The sequence below is a fragment of the Callospermophilus lateralis genome, chromosome 17, assembly GCF_048772815.1.
Source record: "Callospermophilus lateralis isolate mCalLat2 chromosome 17, mCalLat2.hap1, whole genome shotgun sequence".
In the NCBI taxonomy this organism is placed as follows: Eukaryota; Metazoa; Chordata; class Mammalia; order Rodentia; family Sciuridae; genus Callospermophilus; species Callospermophilus lateralis.
The window spans coordinates 63,706,579-63,733,628 of NC_135321.1; the positions used below are offsets into that span (position 1 = coordinate 63,706,579).

General features: G+C 47.2%; 1 protein-coding gene across 1 annotated transcript; it reads left to right on the top strand.

Annotated features, from left to right (window-relative positions):
* Positions 1 to 931: 931 nt before the first annotated feature.
* Positions 932 to 18,520, top strand: LOC143382702 (E3 ubiquitin-protein ligase RNF213-like). The gene is made up of 9 exons (XM_076836908.1): positions 932 to 1,117; positions 1,326 to 1,498; positions 1,748 to 1,903; positions 2,200 to 2,411; positions 4,553 to 4,875; positions 12,354 to 12,458; positions 14,521 to 14,682; positions 17,636 to 17,725; positions 18,347 to 18,520. The coding sequence occupies exons 1-9, from the start codon at positions 932 to 934 to the stop codon at positions 18,518 to 18,520; spliced, it is 1,581 nt and encodes a 526-aa protein (XP_076693023.1).
* The last annotated feature ends 8,530 nt before the right edge of the window (positions 18,521 to 27,050 follow it).

Here is a 27,050-nt window from a genome sequence, read left to right on the forward strand (position 1 = left end):
GTGGCCGGGCCAGGTGTGGGTCCCACTCTCCTTGGGGTCTCTGTGTTGATGTGCGGGGCTGGGTGCTCCTCCACTGTGCCACAAGACCCATGTGTGGGCGCTTGTTGGCTGGCAGGTGCTTTCAGGTGCTTTTCCTTGGAAGTGAGGCCCCATCAGCCTCTGGGAGGCATTAGACATAGAGGAATTATTCTTTGGTCAGGGACTCCCACTGGAGTCCAGGGAGAGCTGTGGGAGGAAGCTCCTTGCCAGTGTTCAGGAGCACAGGGCGGCAGGGGAGAGGGGACTCCCTGGCTCAGTTCCAGCTCACAGACACCCAGAGTGTGGTGCCTGCTCCCAGGCTTCCTCCTGGGCAATGCAAGACCTCCTTGACATACGTTAGGATGGCTGCAATAAAAATCATCAAATCACAGGTGTCACTGAGGAGGTTGTCTGTGTGCCTGGCTGCAGAGCCTCCCGCTAGCCCTGGATCAGCTGGTTGCCCTCATGCTTCTGCTGAAGGTGCTGCCACCTCACCATTTGTGAGGTGGCAGCACCCACTCAGGTTTTGGGCCTTGTGGCAGGTTATTTGGGGGGTCACTGTCTTTCTGTTCTGTGCTGCACATCCTGCCTGCCCACCCTGACTCCCAGCTTTTATTTCTTGTGAAAGTCTCTCTATTGACATCCACAGGCCACCCAGGGTTCTTCTCACCAGGCAAGTGGCATCCAAGTTGGGTCTGTGCCCATCAGCAGGCTGTTCTTGAGACATTAGTGGTGTGGCGGGCAGCTTGGTGTCTGCTTTTTGGGGTTCACTTTCCAGAGCATTGGTTGGGTGTGTTCCAGGTTCACCATAATACGAGTAGAGAAGCTTGCTCATGTAATGAAGGTGCTGTGCACATGAGGAAAGCAGAGCTGCTTCATCCCTGTAGAGGGATGCTGTCACTCACAAAGGGCTATGGCTGTTCCTGAGTACCATGGTCGCACACTATTTCACATGTGGGTTGGGCTGGGCCCTGGTGAGTTTGGAGACAAGGTGCCTGGTGTGGACCTTCCTCCAGGGGCATGGGTGTGCCAACAGCTCCCTGCTGTGGTGTTGGTGGGCATAGCCACGTCAAATCAGGTTGGACTTGCCCAGGCCAAAGTGAGCCCTTCATGTCAGCAGCACAGGTGCAGTGGAAGGAACTAGTGTGCCCAGGAGTAAGGGAGGGAGGAGGGGCCAGGCAAAGTTGGGGAAGGGTCCTCAGAGGCCATGGGAGTGGACTGGAAGAACTGGACAGCCCACCTGGGCTGCTGTGAGATGCTTGGCTTAGGGGTAGCCTTTCAGGCTGGGGCTTGGTTGCTCTTTTCAGGAGGGTGAGACCAAGGACGGGTTGGCTGCTCCTGGAGAAAAACCAGGTAAAAACAGTTCAGAACCCAAAGATCTGAGGAAGCCAGAAGGGAGTGACAAAAATTACACAGCTGCTATGACAAAGGAGAAGGAGCAGAAGAACCAGAAGGCAAGCGCACAGGCTGTCCCCACAAGGTACCAAGTCGCCAGCCCGGGCCCAAGGCACAGGGAGGCCATCTGTGCCTGTTGAGGGCCACTGGGATGAGTTCAGTCCAGGGGTTGCAGGGGAGGCGGGCTGGCTAGGCCAGGGACTCACACCCTCCTCTCCACTTCTTGGCCGCTTGTGATGGGCAGCAGCCAGGGGTGAAAATGACCAGTAGAGAAAGAGGAGGTGGGCCAGGCCAAGAGCAGTTGGTGACCACAGTGCTTCCTTCTCTCTTCCAGCTGGCTGAAGCCCGAGGAGGGGAACACTGTGCACTTCCATGCCATCATCCCCAAGCATGTCACCTTTAACCCCGAGCTCCACACTGTGTTCATCAGGGGAGGAGAAGAACTCGGACAGCCCGAGTGGAGTGATGCTTGCAAGATGTACTATGTTGAGTGAGTCCCGCGGCCCCCAGCCCTCCAAGTGTGTGTTAGAGTTGATCAGTGAGTCCCCAGGGTGGTCCTGCTCCCTGGATGAGCTTGTGTTTGATATTCCCAGCATGCATGTCTTCGTTTCTCTTCACTATGGCTCTTTTTTTCTGTCCTAACTGGAAATGAAACCCTGCCCTGTTCTAGATATGCTGTCTTGGTCAGTGTCCGTTATAGCTTTGGGTCTATGTTCCCGGTGTTTGAGACCTAAATCTTCTGAGTTAAGACTTCCAGATAAATGGCCGGTGTCTGTTGATTTGCAGGGACTTACATGAGCACGGGTCCCTCATGGAAGGCAGCATTGTCATTCCCAGGCAGAGCCTGGATAGAGTCACCCCTTACAAGTATGTCCTAAGGCATGACCAAGACTCCGACTGCGCCGTGGAGTATGAGTACATCTACGAGCAGCCGCAGAAGGCAGGCGAGCATGTGAACCGTTGCCTGTATGAAAAGTCCTCCCTCCTGTGCTCCGGAGGTAAAGGGCCTTTCCTGTGGCACCTGTGTCCTGGCTTGGATGCTGCTGTGTGGAGCAGACTGCCTGGTCTGCATGGGTCCTCTGCTGTGCGCTGCCCCTGCTGTGGTTTAACTTATGTGAGAGAGGAAATGGGAAGGAGAGAGGACAAGCCAGAGGAAGGGCTTGGGCTGTGGGCAGAGTGGGCCCCAGGTCCCAGGCAGACTCTGGAACAAAGCAGGGAACTGGGAGCTGCTGGTTGGCCCTTCCTGGAGGCAGCTAGGTGGTGACTGGAAGCAGGATAGGGTGTTGAGAGCTTCCTTGTGGGTCTCTGCTATTTGTCACGTTTTGTTGGTGGCATTTGGGTGGCTTCCACATTTGACTTGCTGAATCCTTGGAAAGAACCCTCTGCACCACTTCAGGCCCTCTGGCAGCTCTTTGTATGTGACCCTTTCTGCAGCTACTGGCTGTCCTGGCCTGCCTGGGCACCCAGCCCTGTCCTCAGCTCTCCCCAGGGCCTAGGATTTTTAAAAAATATATGTTTTGGGGGCTGACCTCAAGCACCTGGGCTCCAGAGATCCTCCTGCCTCATCCTCTTGAGAGGCTATATGTGCACCATGCCTCCTGGCTATGTACTTAATATTTAATAACAATAGTGTATTCCGAGGACTTCAGCTTTTAGGTGAGACTGGACTTCATCAGATAATTCCACAAGCAAAGATGGAGTTTCTGCTCTGACAAATCCTACAAAGTGAGGAGCTGGAGTAGGGTCAGGAGACGCTCCAGAGGAGGCCATGCCTGAATCAGCATATGAACCCTGGCCAACTGTCACCTGGATGGGACAGGGTAGAGCTGGGGTGGCTGGGCCAACCAATGGGACAGTAGTGTGCACAGTGCCTGCTTTGGGCCTCAGGAGTCCTGCTCAGCACCTGTCTTAATTTTTCACTGCTATTTGTGTGTGTCTTTCTACACATAGGGCTTTTTTTTTTTTTTTTTTTTTTTTGGTAGTAGGGATTAAACCCAGGGGCACTTTACCACTGAGCCATGTCCCCAGCTCTTTTTATTTTTTGTTTACAGACAGGATCTCCCTAATTAGCTTAGGGCCTCTGAAGTTGCTGAGGTTGGCCTTGACCTTGCAATCCTTTTGCCTCAGCCTCTAGAGTCGCCGGGATTACAGGATGTACCATGGTGCTCAGCTACCTCTGACCACCTTATAAGTTTTCTGTCTTTTTTCTTCTCTTCTTTCTTTTCTTTTTATTTCTTGCTTTTTTTTTTTTTTTTTTTTTTTTTGACAATGCTGGGGCCTCATGCATGCTGGATAAATCCTCTACCCATGAGCTAGATCCCTAGCTCTTTTAAATTTTGAGTCAGGTTTTGCTAAATTACCCAGCTGCCCTCAAAATTTTGATCCTCCCACTTCAGCCTCCTAGGTTGCCTGGAGTACAGCCATGCATCATGGTGCTTGGCTAACCACTTTTGTTTTCTAATTTTTTATAGTTGACATCACTGGATTTTCTAGGTCTATAATTGTGTCTCTTGCTAGCTGGATTTCAGAGCAGACTTGAATTCAGTCCTTGCCCTGTAGTGGGCACCTGCTAGTATCTCTGTGTCTGCTGGGTAATCTGCACTGTCCTCTTTGGAGTGGGTGTTTCTGTTCCCAGTAGGTACTCTGAAGTCATTTACCAGAACAGGACTCAGTTGCTAATGAGAGATGTAGTTTTGGAATAAATATTTAACCTGCGTGTGGTCATGTTTAAAGCTTTTACCAGGCTTTCTGAACTGCATGACTAAGCAGAGACTTGGTTTTAAGCTCATCACTGTGGGTTGTCTGGGATTTCTGTCTCTAGGGGCATGGCCATGGTAGCTGATGGAGTGAGTTCTGATTGCCTCAATTTACCAGAATCCTCTTGTTTTCCTTCCGTTCTTTCACCCTCTGACTGTGCTCCCCAGTTTCCTGTCTGTTTATTTTTTAGTCAGGGCCTCCCTAAGATGCTGAGGTTGACCTCCAAACTGTGATCCTCCTGCCTTAGCCTCCTTAGATACTAGCATTACAGACATGTACCACTGTGCCCAGCTATGTCCCTGTGTTTGTCTTCTGGGATGGTGCCTTGGGCTGGTGGGTTTTGAGATCTTAAGTGTGACATTTTTCTTGCTATCACCCATAGACTGGCATCAATATGATGACATAATTTGCACAAAGCCTCCTGGGACATTCCAGAAATTTCAGAACTTCTTCACTAATAATATAAAGAAGGAGCTGGTGAAGGGGAAGAAGATAGCAGCCGAGATCATGCTGGGCCACATCTTCAGCAACCTTCAGACCTGGAACCTCGTCAACCTGCAGAAATTCTTCACCTACTTCCGGCAGTTTTATTCTGTTGTCCAAGTGCCTATGATTTACGAAGGGAAAGCACAGCCCTGGCACAGCCTGGCCCTCGCAGAGGAAGAGGTATCAGGCTTCCCCCGGTCACCAGCAGCTCTGGTGTGGGTGGGCAGGGTCCCCTGACTACTACCGGTAAGGAGACCCTGTGACTGACTGGGGCAGGTGCCGAGGTGGGTGGGCAGGAGGACCTTTCTTTTCCTTCTTTTCCTGCTCCACCTCTTGGGAATCCCCTGCCCCAATGTCCCTTCTCCTGATTGCACCTCTGAGCCTCACTCCCAGCACTGATCTTGAGTTCTTTCAAGGTCTAGGAAGAGTTGAAAGAAAGGGTGGAGCCCATCATTGCCCCTTCAGCCACACTGTGGCTTGGAGACAGAGCTGATGCTCTCTCCGTGTTCGACATTGAGCTCTCAGGAGCATCTAGGGGTCTCCCAGACCCACCTCACTGCAGGGTCTGGGACTGAGCATCCCTGTGCTTCTGCTGTCCCAGAACCTCAGTGTGCCTGGGAGTTGGGGAGGTGAGGGAGGTGGGACCCTCCCCAGAGCTCCCCTGCCTCAGGGCCTTGATTTCCTGCCCAAGAATCCTTCAGCCTCCAGGGCATGCACTCCATGGTCGGTTGCACTTCTTTTTTCCCCTGCATCAGGTGAGAAAACACCTATGGGAGTGTTTGAAAAAGCAGATTAAACTGGTTCTGGAAGGAAGAAGTGAGGATGCCCTGCCTGAAGGCTGGCCTGTGAGGAGCAGAATGAGGATGGGCCTGGTCCTCCTTTTCCTGGTGGAAGATACCAAACTCTGCTTATCAGAGGGTGACCTGACCTCACTGTGCTCCATCCTCTGCCCCAGCACCTGCTCTCCAGATGTCCTACACAGTGAACTCCACCACATCCTGGGCACATCTGAGAGGTATCCCATGTTTTTGTTTTTGTTTTTGTTTTTGTTTTGTCAGAGGTTTCATAGGCATTTATCATGATTTTTATCTGATTAGAGAGCTAAGTGCTTGTTAGAGAAAGGCTGTGCACACACTGGGAAGTCATGTCACCATTTGCTCCTGTCATTTTCCTGGCATTGTTTTATTGCTAGTGTTGTTAAATTCTGTGTTCTCCTGAATACCCTGACTTCAAAAAACTTCACAGAGCCAGGCACCACGGCAACACTGTCATCCCAGCTACTTGGGAGGTTGAGGCAGGAGAGTTGCTTGAACCCAAGAGCTTACAGCCAGCCCGGGCAACTGGAAAAAACAAATGAATATAAAATACATGACAGAAGTGCTCCTGGGAAGACCTTCCTCTTCATGCTCAGCATGCCTTAGCACTGGGGCCCAGGCCTGCCTGCAGGTGTCACTTAGGAAAGCTGCAGAACCCACAGGGATGCTGTTCCTGCTGTCCCATCTATGTCGGTAGCTCTGGAAGCACCCTGCCCCTGCTGGGTCAGCCATGGCCTTTTATGTGGTTGGGGAGACCTCTTCTGAGCTGCTGTGCTTGGACAATCAGGGTCTCTTCTGCTTCTGTTTGGTTTGAGCTTGGGTAAAATCGGGCAGCCTTTCCTGAGCTCTTAGCACCTGTCGGTTTCCTAAGTTTTAAAGACCCAGGCCGTTGCTGTGCCCTCTGTGAAAGAGAGACATTGGTTAGGAAATCTACAAACAGCTGTGTGGGGGTGTGAGAGAAGGAAGAAGCATCTATTTCTGTGCCTGTGAGACACACACCATGAGTTGTTCCTTTTAAAAAGTGGCTTTGTAGCTGGGCACAGTGGCACATTCCTGTAATCCCAGTGACTCAGGAGGCTGAGGCAGGAGGATTGCAAGTTTGAGACCATTCTCAGAAACGGAAGAAGACCATGTCTCAAAATAAAAAAGGCTGGGAATATAGCTTAGTAGTAGTGTGTCCCTGGGTTCAATTCCCAGTACAAAACAAAGAAAAAAGTTTGCTTTGTGTTTAGGTTCACCTTTGCCAGACTGCCTGGTTTAAACCCTAGGCCCTGTGTGAATTCTTGGCTGGAAACTAAGGGCCTCAATACCTCAGATGTTGTGTAGGTGGAAATGACACCCGTGGGACTTTGTTGGGATTCATGACATTCTGGTGCACTGGGATGGGGTCCAGGGAACTTGTCCCCCTTGCCACCCTATGTCTCCTGATCTGGAACTTGGTTCAGGTGCGCCACTTGGTACTTCTGCTGGTTGCCCTCCTGAGACATTGGACCCAGGGCAGGTTGGACACAGCCAACCACAGGTCACATTAGGTCTTGTTTCCCTTCCAGATGGTCAACCTGTGCCAAAGGTGCATAGACGCAGGAGTCGTCGACTGGGTGGGCATCCTCCCTGTCTTGCACTACTGTATGCAGCTGGTTCCTCCAAGAAAGGACTTTGTGAGCCAGCCTAAGGACATCTGGGCTGCTCTTAAGGGAATCTCCTTCTCTCAGTTTCAGGAAAAATGGCTAAATGAGTAAGTTGTAAAGCTGCATTTATATAAGCGCATCTTGGAATAATGATTCTTTAGCACTTTGCCACTGAGCTACATCCCCAGTCCTTTCTTAAATTTTCAATTTTTGAGACAGGTCTTGCTAAGTTGCCTGGCCTGGCCTGAACTCATGATCTTCCTGTCTCTGGAGCAACTGGGATCACAAGTGTGGCTACTGTGCTGGGCAGTCTTTCTCTTATGACTGTATTAATGTGTATTTACTCATTTGTGTGACAGACACTAAGCACCTCTGTGTGTCCCAGGACATAGCCCCACATATGGCAAACCTTAGTTTATGATCTTGCCTCTGACCTTGCCTTTTACCTGAGGTGAGGGGTGGTGATTGCATTTTTGCAGGGCTGGAGCAAGATCCTCTTTTTGCTGACCATAAGGCTTAGGTCAGAGAACTGGCCAGGAGAAGCAGAGAACTTCCACACTCTCTGCTCTCTAATTGTGAGAATAGTGTGCTGTCCTGTAGGTGGGAGGCTCAGGCCTCCTGGAGTGTGGAAGTCTTGGTGGGCAAGAGTACAGAGACAATGACCATGGGCTCACTGGGCCCTGCAGTGTGTACAAGACAGTGGCCATCCAGTGGGGAGAGGGACTGAAAATTGGAAAAGTCACTGTTCCTGAGATGTGGATGCACAGAGCTTGCTGAAGGCTGAAGAAGGAGATAGGAGCCAGTTTCTGTGGACACTCAGATTCTGGCTTCTGCTAGAGGTACTGTGGCCCTTCTGTCAAAGGATTGAAAACTTCCATGGTCTGAGTCTCACTAAGCTACAGCAAAGCTCTGGCTCCTCTCCCTCATGCTGCATGACCAGGGAGGAAATAGGGGGGTGAAACCCACAGATAGCCCCTTGGTGGGGGGATTCAGGGAGGGTGTTAAAAACAAACATGAGGAATATGGTAAAGGACCTTCAGAAAAAGTGGACAATGTTCTGAACAGTTGGGGAATTTCAGAAGAGCATTGGAAACCATGGATATTAAGAAAATTGCCAAATTGGAAGGCCACAGATGACACCTGGAGTGCAGAAGGAGACTCTTCTTGATGGCTCAGCCAGCAACCTGGAGACAGCAGTGGGGAAGGGGCCAAGAACCAGAGGACTGGGGACTGGGCAGTAGAAATATCATGCTCACACAGAGAAGGAGCAGAGGGGAGAAAAGCAGAACAGAACTTCTGAGGTCTGTGGGTGAAAACCAGGTGAGCAAAGAGGAGAAAGAGGAGAAAGAGGCCAGAGGAAAGATGGAAAGATTGTGCTGGGTTTCCCAGAACAGAGAGTGCTGCCTAAGAAGCCTAAAGACTCCAGGGAGGACAGGGGCAGGCCATTCAAATCCGGCACAGTCATGGCTGCTGGGCACCAAAGAAAAACTTTCTCCAAGGCAGCTGGAGAAAAGACTCAGTGAATCCAAGGGACTGTGGAAGGGTGAATGGAGGAGGGAGAGGTGGCACTCATACAGAGTGCTAAGCCTTCGCATGGAGACAGGTTCAGTCACATGCTGCAGGGCAGACCTGTGCTGAGGACATTGAGCTAAGGAACCAAAGCAGACCACAAAAGGACAAAAAAACATGTGATTCCACCCATGAGGTCCCTAGCGTCCTCACACTCAGAGTAGTGTGGCTTGCCAGGAGCCAGGGAAGGGGAGTTAGTCTTTAATGAGGATAGAGTTTCAGTTTTGCAAGATGAAAAAAGTTCTAGAGTTTGGTTGTGTGACAATGTGATGTCATTGACACATTGCAAATACTGGAAAATGGTTGAAATGCTAATATTTAGGTTATGTTTACTACCATTAAAAAAAAAACTAACTTTTAAGCCAGGTGTGGTGGTACATGCCTGAAATCCCAGAGACTTGGGAAGCCAAGTCAGGAGTATCATAAGTTCAAGGCCAGCCTGAGCAACTTTAAAATCTCAAAATAAGATTTAAAAAAGGGCCATGGATGTGGCTCAGTGGTTGAGTGCACCTGGGTTCACTCCCCATTACCAAAAAAAAAAAAATCATAATAATAATTAATTTTAAAAATCCACTGTCTAACGTAATTCTAGGCATGATTTCCTGACGTTAGCACTGTTGTATTTTTGGGACCAGGTATTGCCAGGGCCCCAGGGTGGGGGAGGGCAGGGCTTGAACACCCCTTTCCCCACTTAGAACTGCGCTTCAAGAGGTAAAAGGGGACTCAGAGATGCAAAACTCCAAGCTAAATAAATGATAAACTGGAATACTAAGCAATATGCATTCCACCAATTTAAAAAGCTGGCTGAGGCCCTGGGTTCCAACCCCAGCACCACAAAAAATAAAAAAGTCAGAGTGGGAGTTACAGAGGAATAGGTGGAGAATCAAATCCAGTCCCCAGTCAAGAGTCTGAGAGGAGGAACAGGCAGATCTATACCTCTGTGGAGCTCTGTGCCTCCTTTCCAGGGACTGGTGGAGCAAATGACTAGAGAATGAATATGGTACAGACATTGGGGAGAAAGCTGCAGAGAAACCAGACCCAGGTGTCACCCAGGGGCTTTAAGCCACCCATGGCAGGACACACGGCCTTCTCAGGTGTGCCTGTGGCACATGGAGCAAGACAGGCTGCATTCTGAGCTGGACCACTCTCAGTACCCTAAGGTGCTGTAGTCCAAGGGTGCAGGTTCCTAACCACAGCTGAGCAGATGGCTCTCTGGAAAATCCTTACCTGCCTATGTGTTAATGGCATGCTGCTTCTAAATAACCTCATCTTGAAGTGAGGAAAGGTTTTTCAGAGAAAACATGGAAAGCACAACCTACACAAGAAAAATTGTAGGGGGCTGGGCTGTACTCAGTGGCAGAGGCCTGCTAGCAAGGGCGAGGCCCTAGGTTGCCACCTCAACACCACAAAAAAAAAAAAAAAATTTAAATCCAATTTAAGAGAGAAGTATAAAACTTAAAACTTAAAATAAATCTGAATTAAACATGAAAGCAGCCTTTGCACTCATTTCCACACATAGATAACTGCCATGTGTGGAGTGTCCTGTCCCCTGCCCTCTCCGTCCACTGGGAGTCTGGTACTATCTTTAGAGTTGAAGGCAGTAAGCTCAATTGTTCTCATATCTTCTCTATTTTAGGAACCTTTTGAAATGAAAGCTAAATAGAAATGATTTTTAAAATTTATTTTTTTTTCAATTTATTCATTTTTGTTATTTTTAAATTTATTTATTTATTCATGCCAGGGATTGAAACCAAGGGTGCTTAACTACTGAGCCACATCCACAGCCCTTTTTTTATTTTTTATTCTGAGACAGGGCCTCACTGATTTGTTCAAGCTGGCCTTGAACTTTCAATCCCCCTGTCTCAGCGTCCTGTGTTGCTGGGACCACAGATGTGCCATACACTTGGCTATTCTGTTCAGTTTTCATCTGATTCATCTGTATGTCTGTTTTCACGATGCATTGATGTCATCATTAAAATCTGAGCTTTCTGGACCTTCCCAGATTTGCTTTTCCTTGTCTTGAGTCTGTTCAGTGCTCTCACTGCTGCCCTGGTCTCTGTCCTGGTTTCTTCATTCAGGAACCAGTTTCTTAACTTCATGGAGAGGAAGAAGCAGTTGCTGAGTATGGATGAGTATCTCTTTAGATCCTGGTTCAGTTTGCTGCCTCTGGGAAGCCTGGTTCCCTATATGGAAAACTCCAATGAATACTTGAGTCTCATGCCTGCTCGGGTCCTGGACTGTTTCCTAGGTACTCACTACAGGCTGCAACGGCTTCAGAAGATCTCAAAGATCTCAGAAGATCTCTTGGCGGTTTGTGGTTGGGAGTAGGGTGTCAGGTCCTTGCTTAGTAAAAGCAGGTTACAACTGAACATTGAGTGCTTGTGGGTCTTCTGTACTGAAGGGCAGGTTGGTGGAAGTGCCGAGAAATAATAAGACAATTGTTGAAATAAGAAATCACTATTTCTTAGGGTGAAAGTTTGACTTTCCAAAGTTGATTCTTGTTTAGTAAATAGAGCACAAGAGAACAGTAGCCATTTGTTAGATATGAGTATTAGAAGGCACTCTGGATGTCACACATTTTATGCTTACTGTCTTTCTTTTTGGGGTAAAGAAAATGGGATAAGCACTGAGATGTAGCTCATGGCAAAGCACTTGCCTTGCAGATGCAAAGTCCTGGGTTTGATACCTGCTTCCAAAAAAAAAGAAACAAAAAAAGGAAAAAAGAAAATGGTATAAATTTACAGTGTGCATTTCACTGGTTGAAAATGAAGTTTGGTCCTTGAGCCCTTCAAGGCTTGTATACAGGGAGAACAGGATGAGTCCCTGTGCCTTTCTCCCTTCTTGGCACAGACAGCTGTTTCCTAGTTGGACCTTTCATATTTCCCTTTCTTTTTCCTGCCCTAGCATGTTGAGAATGTTTTCAAAATGCTGATGCACCTCATGGACATCTATCAGGATGTGTAAGTAGAGCAGCTGGTGCAGCCCCTTCACGTGGGCTCATATATGGTGTGGGCCACCTGCTGTCAAAGTGGGAGGGTGGTACACCAGCAAGTGCCCCAGTGTATTCTGCAGTTGCCAATCCAGCCATCCATGTTTTCTCCTCCTTCTCCTCCCCTCCCTCCTCCTCCTTCTCTTCCTCCTCCTCCTCTTCTTTTTCTTAAAGGAAATCAACAGGGCTTTGGATGTAGTTCAGGGGATGAGCACTTGCCTAGCATGTGCAAGGCCTGGGTTCAGTCCCCAGTACCAAACAAACAAACAAACAAAAAAGCAAATAACAGCTCTTGGGTGCTGAGATTTTGCTTCATTCCCATCTGATCTTTTGGCCTTTGTGTAGTCACTTATTTTTAAATGATCATTGTCATAGTACAAATGTATGTGTCCTGCATTTTTTAAACATTTAGTTCTACTTTTTTTGTAAGTTGGGTCAATATAAAACAAAAATCAAAGGTAGCCTTGCAGAATCATTTACTCCCACACCTGTGAACTTGGCCATCCTCCTGCCTCAGCCTCCTGAGAAGCTGTGAGTACAGGCATACTTGTAGGTCTTTTAAAGGGAAGGGACTGGTAATTGATAATTGGTATTGTTTTCTCATCTCCCAATAACTTAAATGATCTCTATGGACTCTTGGTGGGTAGTATTCTTGAGGAAACCTCATTTGAGTCCAACTTGACTGTGTGCCTGAAGCTCCATGAAGCTGTCGGCAGGATCACCAAACGCCTGAGGTTTTACGAGATCCCCGCCTTGTCTGCTGAGATCATTTGCAGAGTCATTGGACTTAGATCTCTGGAGGTGAGTGGAATTTATGGACCAAATGTCATGCCCAGGAGAGATCTGGGATTCCATGCAGCCTGATTTGGAAGGGAACTAAGGGAGTTCTGGGATGGCTGGATTAGACAGAGTGGTCTAGTCAACTGTCAGGTATTCATTTGGCATTTCCTACATGCTGTGTTCCACTGTATGCAGACTACACACTTTGCCCCTGGCCTCGCCAAGAAGATGGCCCCTCCTTTTTCCTTGATTCTATTATTCACAGAAAACTAGAGCCTGTTTACCCCCCAAAAAACACATGTCTGTGCCTTGTCTTCCCCGCCAGACTCTTCCCTTCATGTAGCGACACACCATGGCAGCAGAGGCCATGTCCTGCTGCCCTGCTCAGGGCCCTGTGCCCCTCAGCGTGCAGTCATCCTCGCCCTCATACCCAGAGGGAACCTCACTCTGATTCCTGCCACTGGAGCTCGGCTGCCCCTGGCCTTCACACTCTGTTCTCTCACCCATGTCTCAGGGCAGCATCCCTGCTGCTGCATCAGGAGCTTTGAGTTGCTGTGCAGCTTCTCCACTGTGGGTCCTGAGCTTCTGCTGTGGGTGATGGAGAGTGGCATCTGTGGGTGACTCATTTTTTTAAACCTTTTTGCACATCACCTCAGACCTGTGACATCAGGGATGGAGATGGTCAAGTCTACATTTTCACCTGATTCCTTTCAGCCTTTCTTCTTTAATATACCACAGACACACTTTAAGAATTTATTTTTTCAGTACTGGGGTTGAACCCAGCAGTGCTTAACTACTGAGCCACATCCCCAGCCTTCTTTTGTATTTTATTTAGAATCAGGGTCTTGCTGAGTTGCTTAGGGCCTTGCAAAGTTTTTGAGGTTGGGTTTGAGGTTTTGATCCTCTTGCCTTGGCCTTTTGAGCTGCTAGTATTATAGGTACTAAGAATGTATTTTATTGATAAGGTGTCTGCTTTCTCCTGAGTGGTACTATTTCATCCATCACAGGTTGGTGCCAGATCCCAATAAATGGTGCTTCAAAAGTTTGTCAATTATTTAGGGTTTACTTTTCTGCAGAAGGAAGTGTCCTCATTGTTGGTGGGGGTCCCAGATCTGTGGTTACAAATATTCTACCTGTGCTGCAAAAACAAAATTTTTGCTGTGCTAAAATTGACCAAAGCAAAAACACGCCTGGGCATGTGGGAGCCTCCTGTCAGGTGGTCATCTGGGTGGTGCTGTGAGGGTCAGAGCACAGTTCAGGGCCCTGCTGCTTGCTCAGCCTCAGGGTTGTCCCTGCAGTTCATTTATTGACCACCTCTGCCCAGCACTGGATGACACCTGGATGGGTCAGTGTGTGGCCGGAGCCATTCTTGGAGTTGGTGGAATGCCTGAGGCCCAGTACAAGGGACATACATGTCCTGATGAGGCATTCAGATTGTCCTGGAAGGTACGAGGTGGCAGACCCAGGTTTTGTGCAGCCCTCAGGGGCTCACGAGAGGCCTCTCTAAAGTGGGGCCTGATGCTGTAGCTGTGTGTGCTCCCTGGCACCTCTGGAGTGCAAAGAGAGAGGGGCTGAGGAAGGGTTGGGTCACCAGAGGCCTTGAGCCCCTGAAAGGGAGTGGTTCTGTGGGTATGGTGGTGGAGGTGGGGAAGAGAGAGACAGAGGCTGTCCCCACAGAGTACTTATGGGGAGAGAACTGGTCTGGCCTCCTGGCCAGGAGAGTGGCTGCTTCATATTCCCAAGGATTAAGGGCTGGGAGTTTGCATGACCTACTGGTTCAGGGTTCTCTGGAAGCTCTCTGCTCATGGGTGCATTCTTCTCACCCAATCTAGAGAAAACACAGGGCTATTGTGTGTGCCTCCGCTGGTGGAGGCTCTTGTGAGGCAGAGTCTGCTCAGGGACCTGTAACACCCATACCTTTTCCCCTCCTCTCTCATGTTGCCCCTTTCATGGGAGCCCAGGGTACTGGGGAAATGACAGTGCTTATGTCAGGTGGGCTTCCAACAAGCATGGAGCTAGAAGGTGGCTCAGGTGTGGGGAGCAGCAGAGTAGAGCTGGTAAACCTTCTCTCATGTGCCCACAGGAAGTGGCAGAGGACTCGGGAGCCGCAGCCAGGAAGGGCTCACTGGAAGATGTCTTCCAGAGTGTCCTGGCCACCACGAGATCCTGGCTGCGCAGAGTGTTAGCAAAGAGCATGCTCCGGAAGGGTTCAACTGTCCTGTTCACATACCCCGAGGAGATCCAGGTGAGCTTTGCCTGAGGCTGCAGAGCCTCCATGGGCACCAGAGGGGAGTCATATAGCTGTGTCCTGTCACCAAGCTCTGGACCAACAATGCCTTGGTCTGCAGGCCTGGGCTCATCCTGAACCTTACCTTGGGCCCTGGTCTCTTCTCTGAGGAAGGGACATTGCCGTTTGCCCAGAAGGGAGTCATTGACTCTGGGAGATTGTGATGGGGCACAGTCCACTGAGGCAGCGGTTGCAAGTAGAACCATCAGGCTCTGCTTCAGGTCTGAGGCTGCAAGCCAGCTGTGTAGAACTGGAAACAGAAGGCCAAAATGACAGGAAGCACCTTTAGCTGGCAGCTGAGTGAAGTCATTTGACAAGACGGACTCCTCCTCCAAAACCTGGGACATGGGGAGGATTCCACAATAGTCACCCCAGTGCTGGAGAAGATAGCTGAGAGCCGGTGGGATCCAGGAGCCTGAGTCCCTAGAGGGCTGCAGGGGAGGAGGTAGAGTGGGAGGTCCTGCCCACCCCAGGCCTGCTGTCCAGCCTGGCTGCCTTTTCCCTGTCCTGGAAGTGGAAGGTTGTCCCCCTTGAGCCACAGTTTTCCAGGGAGACTGTAGAACCTGCTTGTGGTCTTAACACAGAGTTGGTGGCAAGATTTAATGTGATATGAGGCAGGTGTACTCCAACTGTATGGACTAGGGTAGCCAAAGGGCCAGGGGGTTGTTCATTTCAATCAAGGATAAAAAAATCCTTCCCCAACTACTTTGTGAAGTTTGATACCAACAGACTGAAATCCCAGGAAAACACAATTGTATTATTAAATATTATTCCAGGATTCTAAGTAGTATAATCCCCAGGTGTTAAGCATGAGTGATGAGTAGCTGAGCAGCCACTGAAAAGAAAGAATGATTCTAAGTGCAGTAGTAATGATAAAAAAAATGACATTTATTAAGCATCTACTCTGAGGTGGTTGCTGTGGTTATTCCTGTTTTTCAAATAAATTTACCAAGGTCTGAGGAGATGAATGTGCTGTTGGTATTGTTGGAAGTCAGGATAAGGGAGTTAGGGAGTAAGAGGGTGAAGAGCTCTGTGATATAGAAGGAGCTAGAAATAGCAGTAGGAACTCATGATTTAGATAGTTGCCGGCTCAGTCCATCAAGAGTCCTGTGGCAAAGGCACCCTGGGACCATGAGCATTTACAAAAATAATGATGCCCTGGGACCTGAGCACACCCACATCCCATCATGCCTTTTTTTTTGTACTGGGGGCTGACCCAGGAGCACTTTACCACTGAGCTACATCCCCAGCCCGTTTTATTTTTTATTTTGAGGCAGGGTCTTGCTAAGTTTCCCATGATGGTCTAGAACTTGCCACCCTTCTGCCTCAGCTTCCTGAGTAGCAGGGAATACAGGTGTGCACAACCCCACATGGCCCAATCATGCCTTCTAACTCCCATTCCCACCACACAATTCTGTTCCTGGAAGAACAGCCACCTCCATGGGTCAGTGGGAGATGCACAGGTGGGCCAAGAACTCCTTGTGCTGGAATTTCAGGAAGTGCTGAGGCTGCAGGCCCATCACAGGGATAGAGTTAAATGCATGTGGTGATCCAGACTCCTCCTGGGATGGCAAGAGGACTCCGTGTGAAGTCTGGGGTTGCCATGGTGGTCTGCTGTTGCTAGCTTTTAACTTTTGACAACTGAGTGGTAGTCACGTTTATGATGGCAGAAACACGGTTAAGAGAACATAGAAATTATTTGGGCTACCTCTGCAGAATTTTTGTAAGTCTAAAGTTATTCTGTATTTTTTAAGAAAACTGTTGAAGATGCTCATGTTAGCCAAATATGGTACGATTTGATTATTAAAAGGCAAAATGATAGGAATGGATTAAAATTCATTGATAAACAAAGAAGAAAAAGAGAAATAATGCACTTTTAATTTTTCTTTTGAAGAATGGAGCTAAGAAATATAGAAGAAATAATTGCAATAGAAAACTGTCACTCTGTAACCAAGATATAGTAGCTGATGCAGGCAGGTATCACCCAGGAATCCTGAGATTGGTGGGGGTGCCAGGAGGGCACAGTATTTCCAGTGTCCCACTGCAGAAGCCTTTATAGAGTAGGAAAGATGACTTTCACAGTGAAGAAATCTGGCAGATAAGCCTTAACCAAGGGCCAACCTCTCTGTCAGCCCTGGTGGAACCAACAGGTTTCATGGGCCACTTGGTCAGGCTCAAGATGTTTGGCTGGGCAGCTGTGGAAAGTGCAGATGTTTGGCCACACCTGACCTACACTGAGTACATTTTTACATGGCTTGGCTTAGTAGTGTTCCAACCAAACCATTGTAATCATGGGAAAACTGTGAGCCAACTGGATCAAGAGACAGTCTACAGAATGACCTGAACTTTTCAAAATTGTCAGTATCAGAAAAGATAAGGCCAGGGAACTTCTCTAGGAAAGAGACATGACCAATAAATGCATTGTGTGTCCCAAGTGGACCCTGGATCCAGGTGGACATATGGAGGCATGTGGGCAGGAGCAGATGATCCAGGCTCCTGTCCTCCTAACATTGCCTGTCCTGAGCAGACATGGTATGTGGACAGATGTCTACTTGGGCTTGGAGACTTGTTAGAATGCTGCCTTCAAGTGCTTTAACAAAATCCTGCTTCTTTTTTTTTTTTTTTTTGTACTGGGGATTAACCCAGGAGCATTCAACTACTGAGCCACATCCCCAGCCCTTTTCTTCTTTATTTTTTTTTTTTTTTATTTAAAGACAGGGTCTTGCTGAATTGCTTAGGGCCTCACTAAGTTGCTGAGGCTGGCTTTGAACTTGTGATCCTCCTGCCTTGGCCTCCTGAGCAGCTGGGACCACAGGTGCCCCCATGCCTGACTGTTGCTTTCTTATCTGCAGGATATCCCTGTGGTGTTTACTTGTCCCTGTGGCTGTCACTTAACATGTGGATTTTGCAGGTCTGGTGGCGGCTGATGGGAATCGACTTTTCTGCGGAACATGGCTGGAAGGAGTCACTGCTGGGGGACATGGAAGGGAGGCTCAAGCAGGTACCAGACATCAGGACACATTAGCATGGTGATGGATAAGCCCAGATCACTGGCAGCACCCAGGGCTATGAGCAGTGCACAGCGTGTGCAGGCCCTGGAATCTACGCCAGCTTTGTATTTCTGTTTCTGATCAGGACTTTGCAGTTTGACTACAGAATGTGACATTCCTGAGAAGAGCTGGGGAATGGGATTGTTCAGTCACTGGGGCCCTAGACATATGTGTCCTCAAGCCCTCCATATACAGGTGCTCCAAGGGACCTGCTGGTGGCAGGGTCCTTATTAAACACAATGACATGGAGAAAACACAAAAAACATGCCCTTCATTTTGAATGAAGCCCTGTAACAGAGGAAAACTGATTTCTCTCTGAGTGTTTTATATGGACCTGGTCAAATAGACATTTTAGCAAAACGGAAGCAAGGAAAAATGGCTCATTTTTCAAAATTTGCATGTTTTTGCAAGCTACTTTTCTGGCTGCTTTTTTTGCAGCATGGGAAGACTCTAACTTGGTTTCATCTATGCTCCTCTGTGAAGGGCAGGGAGGACATTCTTAGTGTAAGGCAGGGAGGAGAGGAGTCAGAACAACCAGGTGTTTGTACCCCCACCTGCCTCTGTGTTTGCAGGAGAGGCCCTTTTCCCAGATCTCTGCCTTCTGCAGCCCTCAGTGGGACGCCGATGGCTTCAAGGACAGTGTGGCCAGGAGCTTTGAGAAGTGTGTCATCGAAGCTGTGAGCTCTGCCTGCCAGGTGACCAATCTCTTCTTGAGAAACATGCTTGGGTTCATAGCTGCTTGCTGACATGGCTAGCTCCAGGCCCTAAGTGCCTGCCAGTTCCAAGGCCTGTGCTGACCAGGATTGGGTCCTTGGTGCCCCCTCCCTGGCTTCGGCCTCATGCTGTGTCCAGTGTTCTCTACCCACTCCATGACATGCAATTTGGCTTCCTTCTATAGAGGCACCACACACCCTGTGTAACCACAGCGGTGTTACAAGCCTTGGTGCAGATGATCTGGTGGGCTGGGCCTCCATCTGCCCACTGTGATCCTTGCTGCTGGTTTGTTTATGACCTGTTCAATATTGCCCAGTAGATATGCATGAAAAGACTCCAAAGGTTGACAAGACATCTAGGGAGGCTTATGAAGTTCAATAGACTCCATCCTTGTTGGGGTGGAGCACTTGCCTGGCATGTGCAGAGCCCTGGGTTCTATTCCCAACAAAAGGGGGAAATGTTTCTATTGGTTCACTAAGCTTTTTTTCTGCAAAGTGGGAAGATGTTCTGCCCCAGTGCATGTCAAGAGTAGTCCCCATACAGTACCCATGAGGCTCCCAGGGTCCTGCTCTATTTCCTAGTGGACAGTTCACACTCTGCACAGACCTCAGCTTCATTACTGGCCAGTAGATTCCTGAGAATTAGAGGTCCCTTCTTCCAGGGAAACAGGCTCTCATCTTTTTACATAACTAATACTTTCTAAGGCTTTCATTCGTTTTTTGCTCAGTGCATTAGTAACATGGTAGCCACATGACCTGTCACTCATCCCTGGAAGCCACGCTTGGGGGAATGGTGTGTTTCAGGTGTGGGTGCTATCACCACAGTCTACCTGACAACATTCTCATCAGCTCAGAAAGAAAACAGCCCTTTAACTGCTGTGTCTGCCCTCCACCATGCTGGCCCCAGGCCCCTCCCTAGCAGCACCTAATCTCCCTTCCTCCTCCACAGACTACTCAGGCTTCTCAGGAATGAAATCACACAGGCTGTGGCCTTGGGTGCCTGGCTTCTTTTGAGTGTGTGTTCAAGGCCATCCATTCTGGAGCATCTGTCAGTACTTTGTCCCTTTTCATGGCTACATGTTGCTCATCATATGGATGCAGTGTGCTTTTATGTTCCACTTGTCCTCTGGTGGACATCCGGGCTTTCCCTGACTGATGACTGTTATCAGTCTGCTGCTGTGATCCTCCACACATGGGTTTGTGTAGATGTGCTGTTCACACTCTCTATGCCTGTGGTGGAGTGGCTGGATCACTTGGTACCTGTGATATTTTAAGGACTGTCTGGCCCATTCCCACAATGGCTGGACCATTTCCATGTCAGCTGCCAGCCTCAGAAGGTCCTGACTTCTCCAAACCCCCACAGCCTGTGCTCTCAGACCTGAGACTGAACAGTCTTAGGTATGGGGTAGTTTCTCAGGTGACTCTGGTGGCTATGACCTTGGGCACCTTTTCCTATGTTTATTGGTTATTTCTGCTTTCTATGTCTTTGGAGAAATGTCTGTTTATATCTTTGGCCCATTTTGTTCATTTGGGCTCTATGTCCTTCCTTGATTGTGGCTTATGAGAGTTCTTTGGATAATCAGATGCAAATCTCTGGTCAGATATGTTATCTACCAGTATTTTCTCCTGTTCTCTGGATTTTTTTTACTCTTGGTGATTTCTTTAGAAGCACAGAGGTTTTTAACTTCCTTTTTTTCTCTCTCTCTCCTTTTGTAGTAGTAGGGATAGAAACCAGGGATGCTCTACCACTGAACTATATCTCTAATCCTTTTTGGTTTTTTTTTTATTTTGAGACACAGTCTCACAAAGTTGTCCAGGTTGACCTCAAACTTGCAATCTTCCTGCCTCAGCTTCCTGAGTAGCTGGGATTACAGGTATGCCCCACCACTTCTGGGAAGGTTTTTACTTTTAGTGAAATTCAATGTTTCTATTTTTTTTCTTTGTTGCTAATACTTTTGACATCAAAGAATCTTGTACTAAATCCTGGGTCATGAAGTTTTACCTGTGTCTTCCTCTAAAAGTTTTTTGTTTTGTTTTGTTTTGGGCACTGGGTGTTAAAACTAGGACCGACCATATGCTAAACAAGTGCTCTATCAGAGAGAGACCCCTTCTGAAAGCTCTAGAGTGTTAGCTCTTAACATTAGTCCCCTCTTCTCCATGGTAGGAGGTAGGAGTTCAGGTACATTCTCTTGCATATGGAGATCCAGCTGTCCCAGGCCATTTGAGGAAGGCACTATACTTCACCCCTAGAGTGATCTTGGCACTCTTGTCAAAAGTCAGTTGACGCAGTCCTGAGGGTTCACCTCACATCCATCTGTATCTCCACTGCCATTTCTTTCCAGTAGGTCATAAAATCAAGAAGCATGAGTTCTCCTGATTTTTTTCTCCTCTTTTGGCATTGTTTGCTCTTCTGGATCTCTTGGGATTCCATATGTATTTTAGAATCAGTTTGTCAATTTCTACAAGGAAAACATCTGGGATTCTGACAGGGATGGCTTTGAATCTATAGGTTAGTTTTGGGAGTGTTGACCTCTTAACAATGTCACATCTCATGGTCTCTGAACCTGGAATGTCTTCCCATTTATTTTGGTTTTTAATTCTTTTCAACAATGGTTTGCAGTTTTTATTTATTTTTTCTTTTTTATTGATTTATTTTTATTTGGTACATTATAGTTGTATGTAAAAGTGGAATTCATTGTGATATATTCAGATATGCACAGGACAGAGTTTGATTAATTTCATGTTGTTGTTCTTCCCCTTTCCCATCCTTCCTACTCTCCCCTCTCATTCCTTTTCTTCTAATATTCTCCTATTTTTCAAAAGATCAATCCTTTTAATTTCTTATTTCTCTCTTATTTTATTTTATAATTAGGTTAAAATTACAAAACTAAATCACTATGATAGCTTTAGAATGGCCACAAATTCTTTGCAACTCTTTTCACTAAGAGGATGAATTGCTTTCCCCAACCCTTGAATCTGGATTGACATTAACACTTTGGTTTGACTTAATGAGGAGGAAATGTCTGTGAATTCCAAACCTAGGCCTCCAGAGACCTTATGAACAGACCAAAAAAGAAGATAAGAAACCATGTGGAGATCCCTAAATTGGGAGATGTTGCATAGAAGGAGGTAAACTATACATCACTCAAATTGCCTTTTATTTAGTTTGGCCCAAGACTGTGATCTTCCATCAAAAAAATATTTAGCATACTTATATATGTAGCCATATATACATATATGGTCTATACAGATCTATGACATAAATATACAGATATATGTTACCAAAGTTTTAGGCAAAGTAAGTTTCCAAACACTTTGGAGTAATTCTAATAGCAAGAATTTGGCTAATCCAAGATTATTCTTCTCCAGGTTAAAAAATTCAAGTAGTCTATAAAATATTCCTCCAAATGTAAGGCCATTTTCAAAATTCTTGCTACTCTTTTTTGCATCATGTACTGAGAGAATTTCACTTATGTTTTATGTTTCCAGTTCTGTTCTCTTGAGTGAGTTAACTGAAAGGTTTGCAGTTTTTAAATGTAAGGTTTGCATTTCTTTTGTGAAGTTTACTCATAAGTGCTTTATTCCTTTGCTATTGTAACAAATTATTTTCTCAATTCTGTTGTTGGATTGTTCAGCACTAGCATATGGAAATAGAGCTGTACCTCATCTCTGTGTCCTGCAACTTTGCAGGCTTGTTTGATGACTCTAGTGGGGCATACATGCGAGAGTGCGTCTTCTTTGAGTTTTCTATATAGATGACTGTGTTATCTGCCTACGAGGATAGTACTTCCTTTTCAATCCCAACACTTTTTTTTTTTTTCATTTTCCCATCTAATTACCCTGGATAGCAACTCTGGGACTGTGAAAGTGGTGAAATTGGCCATCCTGTGTTGTTCTTGGAGTTTTGTCTGATACTTATTCTGTGTGTATTAAAATGGCTATTATTTTGTTCTACTGGTAGCATGTGTTAACATTTTTGTGTGTGTATGTGGTACTGGGGATTAGACCCATGTGTGCTTTATCTCTTTATCCCAGCCCTTTTTATTTTTCATTTTGAGACAGAGTTCACTAAGTTGTTGAATCAGGTCTCCAACCTGTGATCCTCCTGCCTCAGCCTCACAAGTTGCTGGGATTATAAGCATGTGCCACCACACCCAGCTTATTAACTGATTTTTTATTTTAAAATATCCTTTTTATACCTGGGATAAATCTGCTTCATAACTTTTTATGTGTGGCTAGTTAATGATTTTTCTATCCTTTCATGTCAAAAAACTGTCTGTTGTTAGTTTACCCTGTGTTTTTTTTCTGACTACTGAATTTTTTTTTTGCAAAATTGTGAACCCAAAGAAGAAATGCATTTTGTTTCTTGGTGAAGCATCAGAAGAAGAATTGGATTGTCTATGGTACTTGAGGTTAGTCTTTATGAGAATCACAGCTCAGGACATAAAATACATGATATACTAAAAATGATACATGATACATTTAAAATAGTCATGTTTTAAAATGTTGCCCTCTAGTTTTAAAAGTTTTTGGTATTTTTAATGACAGGCAAGTCTAAGAGAAATGCAGATGTTGGCAGTGAGCTGAGATGGTGTATGACTTGGGGTTGTGGGGGTATGTTCATGTGTGTGCAAACATCTTCAAATCTCTGGCACCTCACATAAGAAGCCAGGCCACAAGGAAATGGAATCACTCTAGGAAATTTTAAGCATTTTATGTTTTTTTTTTCTTTTCTTTTTGCAGTACTGGGGATGAAATCCAGAGAATCCAATAGGCTAAGCTCCCCACTTACTAGGGGATAGCCCAACCTCTCTTCTGTATTATTATTTTTTTGAGGCACTATAAAACTAGCTTAAGTAGATTTCTGAAATGCTATTGGGTGCTAACTTGTGTCATTAAAAAACAAATCAGTAAAATCTTCTAAAGTCCTCTCTTTTCAATTCATTTTCTTTTAGTCTCAGGCTAGTGTCCTGGAGGGAGTCTCTTGTCATGATTTGCAGAAATTTGGCAACCTCATGTCTGCTGTGATCACCAAGTCCTGGCCCAGGAACAACAGAGTGGCCATGGAAGGCCTGGATGAGATTCTTGAACACCTGCTCACGGGGGCCAGATGTGAAGCAGCTCTTCAAGTTGTACAGTGCGTATACGGCTGGTTGGGGTTGCTGTCCTTCCTCAGGCAGCAAAACAGGGCAAGGTACTTGACCTGATCCTCAGCTTGCATGTGCTGAGATTTGGTAAAGGCAGGATGGACAGAGGTGCCCAGGCAGGTACTAGGCATCTCGTGTAATTAAGAACATCTAACAGCAGAGCCAGAGTCTGCTGAATGCCTGCTGGACATGTACTTCTGGGGGGACACACTTGAAGCAGCCCCTCTGAAAGTCCCCAAGCCCCTTGATTTCCAGATGAGAGAATAGAAGTGCCCAGGACACGTTGCTTACCCAGGGTGTTGAAGACTTACTGTCTCCAAGATAACAAATGATTAGAAATCAAGTCCAAGCCCAGCTTGCCTCGCTGTGAAGCTCACATTTTGAGACCAATATTGATAACTAACAAAACATGAAGTGACTCTTCAGCCATCATCTTCCCAAGTGTCATGCATTGCCCTGGAAATGATGGTGCAGGTTTATGTGTAAATTGCTAGATTCAGATCCTGTAGTGGGAAAGCACTGGGTGTGGCAATAAAAACCCAGGGCCAATGATTGTCTCAGCCAAACCAGCTGCTCTGTTCTACACCAGGACATAGGCAGGAGTAGTGTGTGGTCCTGAAGGTGGCTGCTGTGTGCACGGGCCATAGCAGCCTGCTGGGGAAGAGTACACTGTATTACACGCTGCATACTTGGCAGCACACAGTTAAGGCTCCTCCTTGTCTTTTCCTGGTTCATGGCTCTGTTCCTTTTATCACTGAGCAAAGCCCCCTTGTCTGGATGTTCTTGGGTTGGTCAATTCTCCCACTGAAGGTCATCTCAGCTGCACTGTGTGTGTGTGTGTGTGTGTGTGTGTGTGTGTGAGATGCTGGGGATGAACCAGGGTCTCGTGCTTGCTAGCCTAGCACACTACCACGAAGATGCACCCCACCCCCCTGCTATCTTTGTTTTTAATGGTATAGATATACTTGGTCTTCTTATAATACTATATGAGCCTCATATTATTGTGAGATAAATAATCTGGCAGTTAAAATAGTCATATTTTAAAATGTTGCCCTCTAGTTGCTCCAAAAGCTCATGTTCCAGGTTTTGATTCCAGAGACAAGATAGGCAGAGCATGAAGCTGCAGCATGGATCTGCCTTTTTCCTGGGTGCTGTGCAGATGCTTCCCTGCACCCATGGATTGGCCTCTGATGTGAGCTTGTCCTGTTGCAGTTTATTTTTGTACTACTGCAGGGTTTCTCAAGACAGGTGAATTTCAAAAGATATCATGTATAGTCCAAGAACTATGTTCACTGTAACGTGGGCTCAGGCCTTCAATCCTGAGCACTGTGGTTCTCCTGGCTGATTCTGTCCATTGGAAGGGTCTCCTCCTCCCAGTCAGGAGATGCACTAGGGTAAAACTTTAACCTTACAGGTACAGGCATAGCTGAGTGGGGCGTCAGCACATCTGGAAACACCACTGACTGCTGCAGGCACCCTGTGGGCGTGGGGCTGGTGTGAGGTTCTAGCTGCAAAGAGGTGAGGGGGCAGGGACTTACCGCTCTCCTTACCTGATTAGGAACGGAGGAGAAGCTGTTAGCCAACATCACAGAGGACGCCAAGAGGTTGATGGCTGCTGCCAGCTCTGTCTTCATGAAGGTTGCTGGTGACATCCTGGATGGGTCCATATTGGTCAGACGTTTGGAGCTGATACTGAAGCACAAAAGTCAGTTTCTGAACCTGTGGCAGTTAGGTGAGCTGAGGCCAGGCTGGTAAGAAGCCTATGTTCACATGTGTGCTGGCTGTCCTCCTCTATGCCACCAAGTGGAGGCCTTCTTGTCCTTCTGGTGGTGACTGTGGGGCACTCCCAGGGAGAGAAAGGGATATCGTGAAGTTTGTTTCCTTTGGCTGACTTTGTCATTGTTTTCCAGAGACAGAAAGTTCTTCATTCCAAGAGAAAAATTGTGACATGGAAGAGACACTGGACTGGAGGATGGATGAAGTTATGTTTCTGAAGAGAGAGAAGAGACAGGTGGACAGCCTCCTGAGGCTATATGGGAAGGTGAAGCACCTCGTCCAAGGTACTACTCCCACAGTCACGCTGGACACCCTTGAGAGCTGTCACAGGGACGAAGCAGGCCACAAATGGAGGGGCCTTATTTTTCAGGGAGAAACTTTTAAAAAACATTCTTGACCCAGTTTTCAATGTATTTGCCTGGGGAAACACCTTCCCCTTGTACATTCTTGTTTGTGTGCCTCCACACCCATCGATGTCCCTGATTTCCCAGTGTCAGTGTCCTATGCTAGCTTCCCAAGGAGGGGAGGTGTAGATCTTTCTCCAATCTGTGCCCTGAACATGAGGCTGCTTGCTGCTCTGTCACTCCCAGTGGTGTCCTGAGTTACTGGTACCTTCTTCAGGGTAGGGCCTTCGCCATGGTGTGAGCATAGGATTCACAGGCGAGCCGTGTGGTGGACCATGGCCACTCCATGGTTCTGGCACAAAGTTTCTGTAGCTGGTAGAATTGCATTTCTTGCCTTGGTACTTCCTTTTCCCCTTTTTCATTGTGTTTATTTCAAATTCAACCCAAAACTGTACCAGCTATCTGAGTGGATGTCTCTGAAGAGTCTTCCAGGACAGAGGGCTTATTTTCCCTAGCAGGGAGGTAGCCCTCCATCTCCCTTCGTCTCCCAGGTTTTCTTGGATCTGGCCTGTGCTTGACTCCTGTTTGACAGAGAGTGGCATCTACTGCTTGCTGGGACAGGGACATAGGAGGCCAGATACAGAACTGTGCCCTGCTGTAGGTTGATCATTGGGCCAGGGGCAGAGTTTCCTTCAGAGTGCTGCCTGAGTGCTGCACTGGGACATCAGATACAACCTCACTACTGATCCTCTGTATGGAGCTTGTTGTCCTTCTCTGGATGCTCTTGAGAGCTGTGTGGCCCTGGTGTTCTGAGGTTGACATTAATCTGCACCTGGCCTTGGGTCTCTTTTCCATCTCTAGGATGGGGCACTGACAGGTCTCAGCCAGAGATTTAGTCTTAGAGCTCTAGGGTGTTCTCCTGAATTGGTTCATTGTGCTTTCCCTCTTGCAGGGTGCACATCAACAGCTGCTGGGCCTCCTGGCATGGTTGCCCGAGTCCCATGACCTCTCTCCTGCTTGGGCTTCACTTCCTGAGCCTCCTAACCTCCTCCTGCAGCCTGGACATTGAACTTTTCATGTCAGCTCCCTCATACACTGAATTTAAAGGCACTCCCTTTTTCCTTGAAAGATCTGTCCATTTTTGTACTATGCTGTTCTCATGGTTCATGATTTCAGTATGTTTTATTTCAGAGATTATTGGTATTTTTAAAGGTTTTCTTTTTCTTTTCCTTGCATATTTTTCAGTTTCATCCAAGTTGCTTTTTTCTGTTAGTTTGTTTGTCTTTCTTTCTTTCT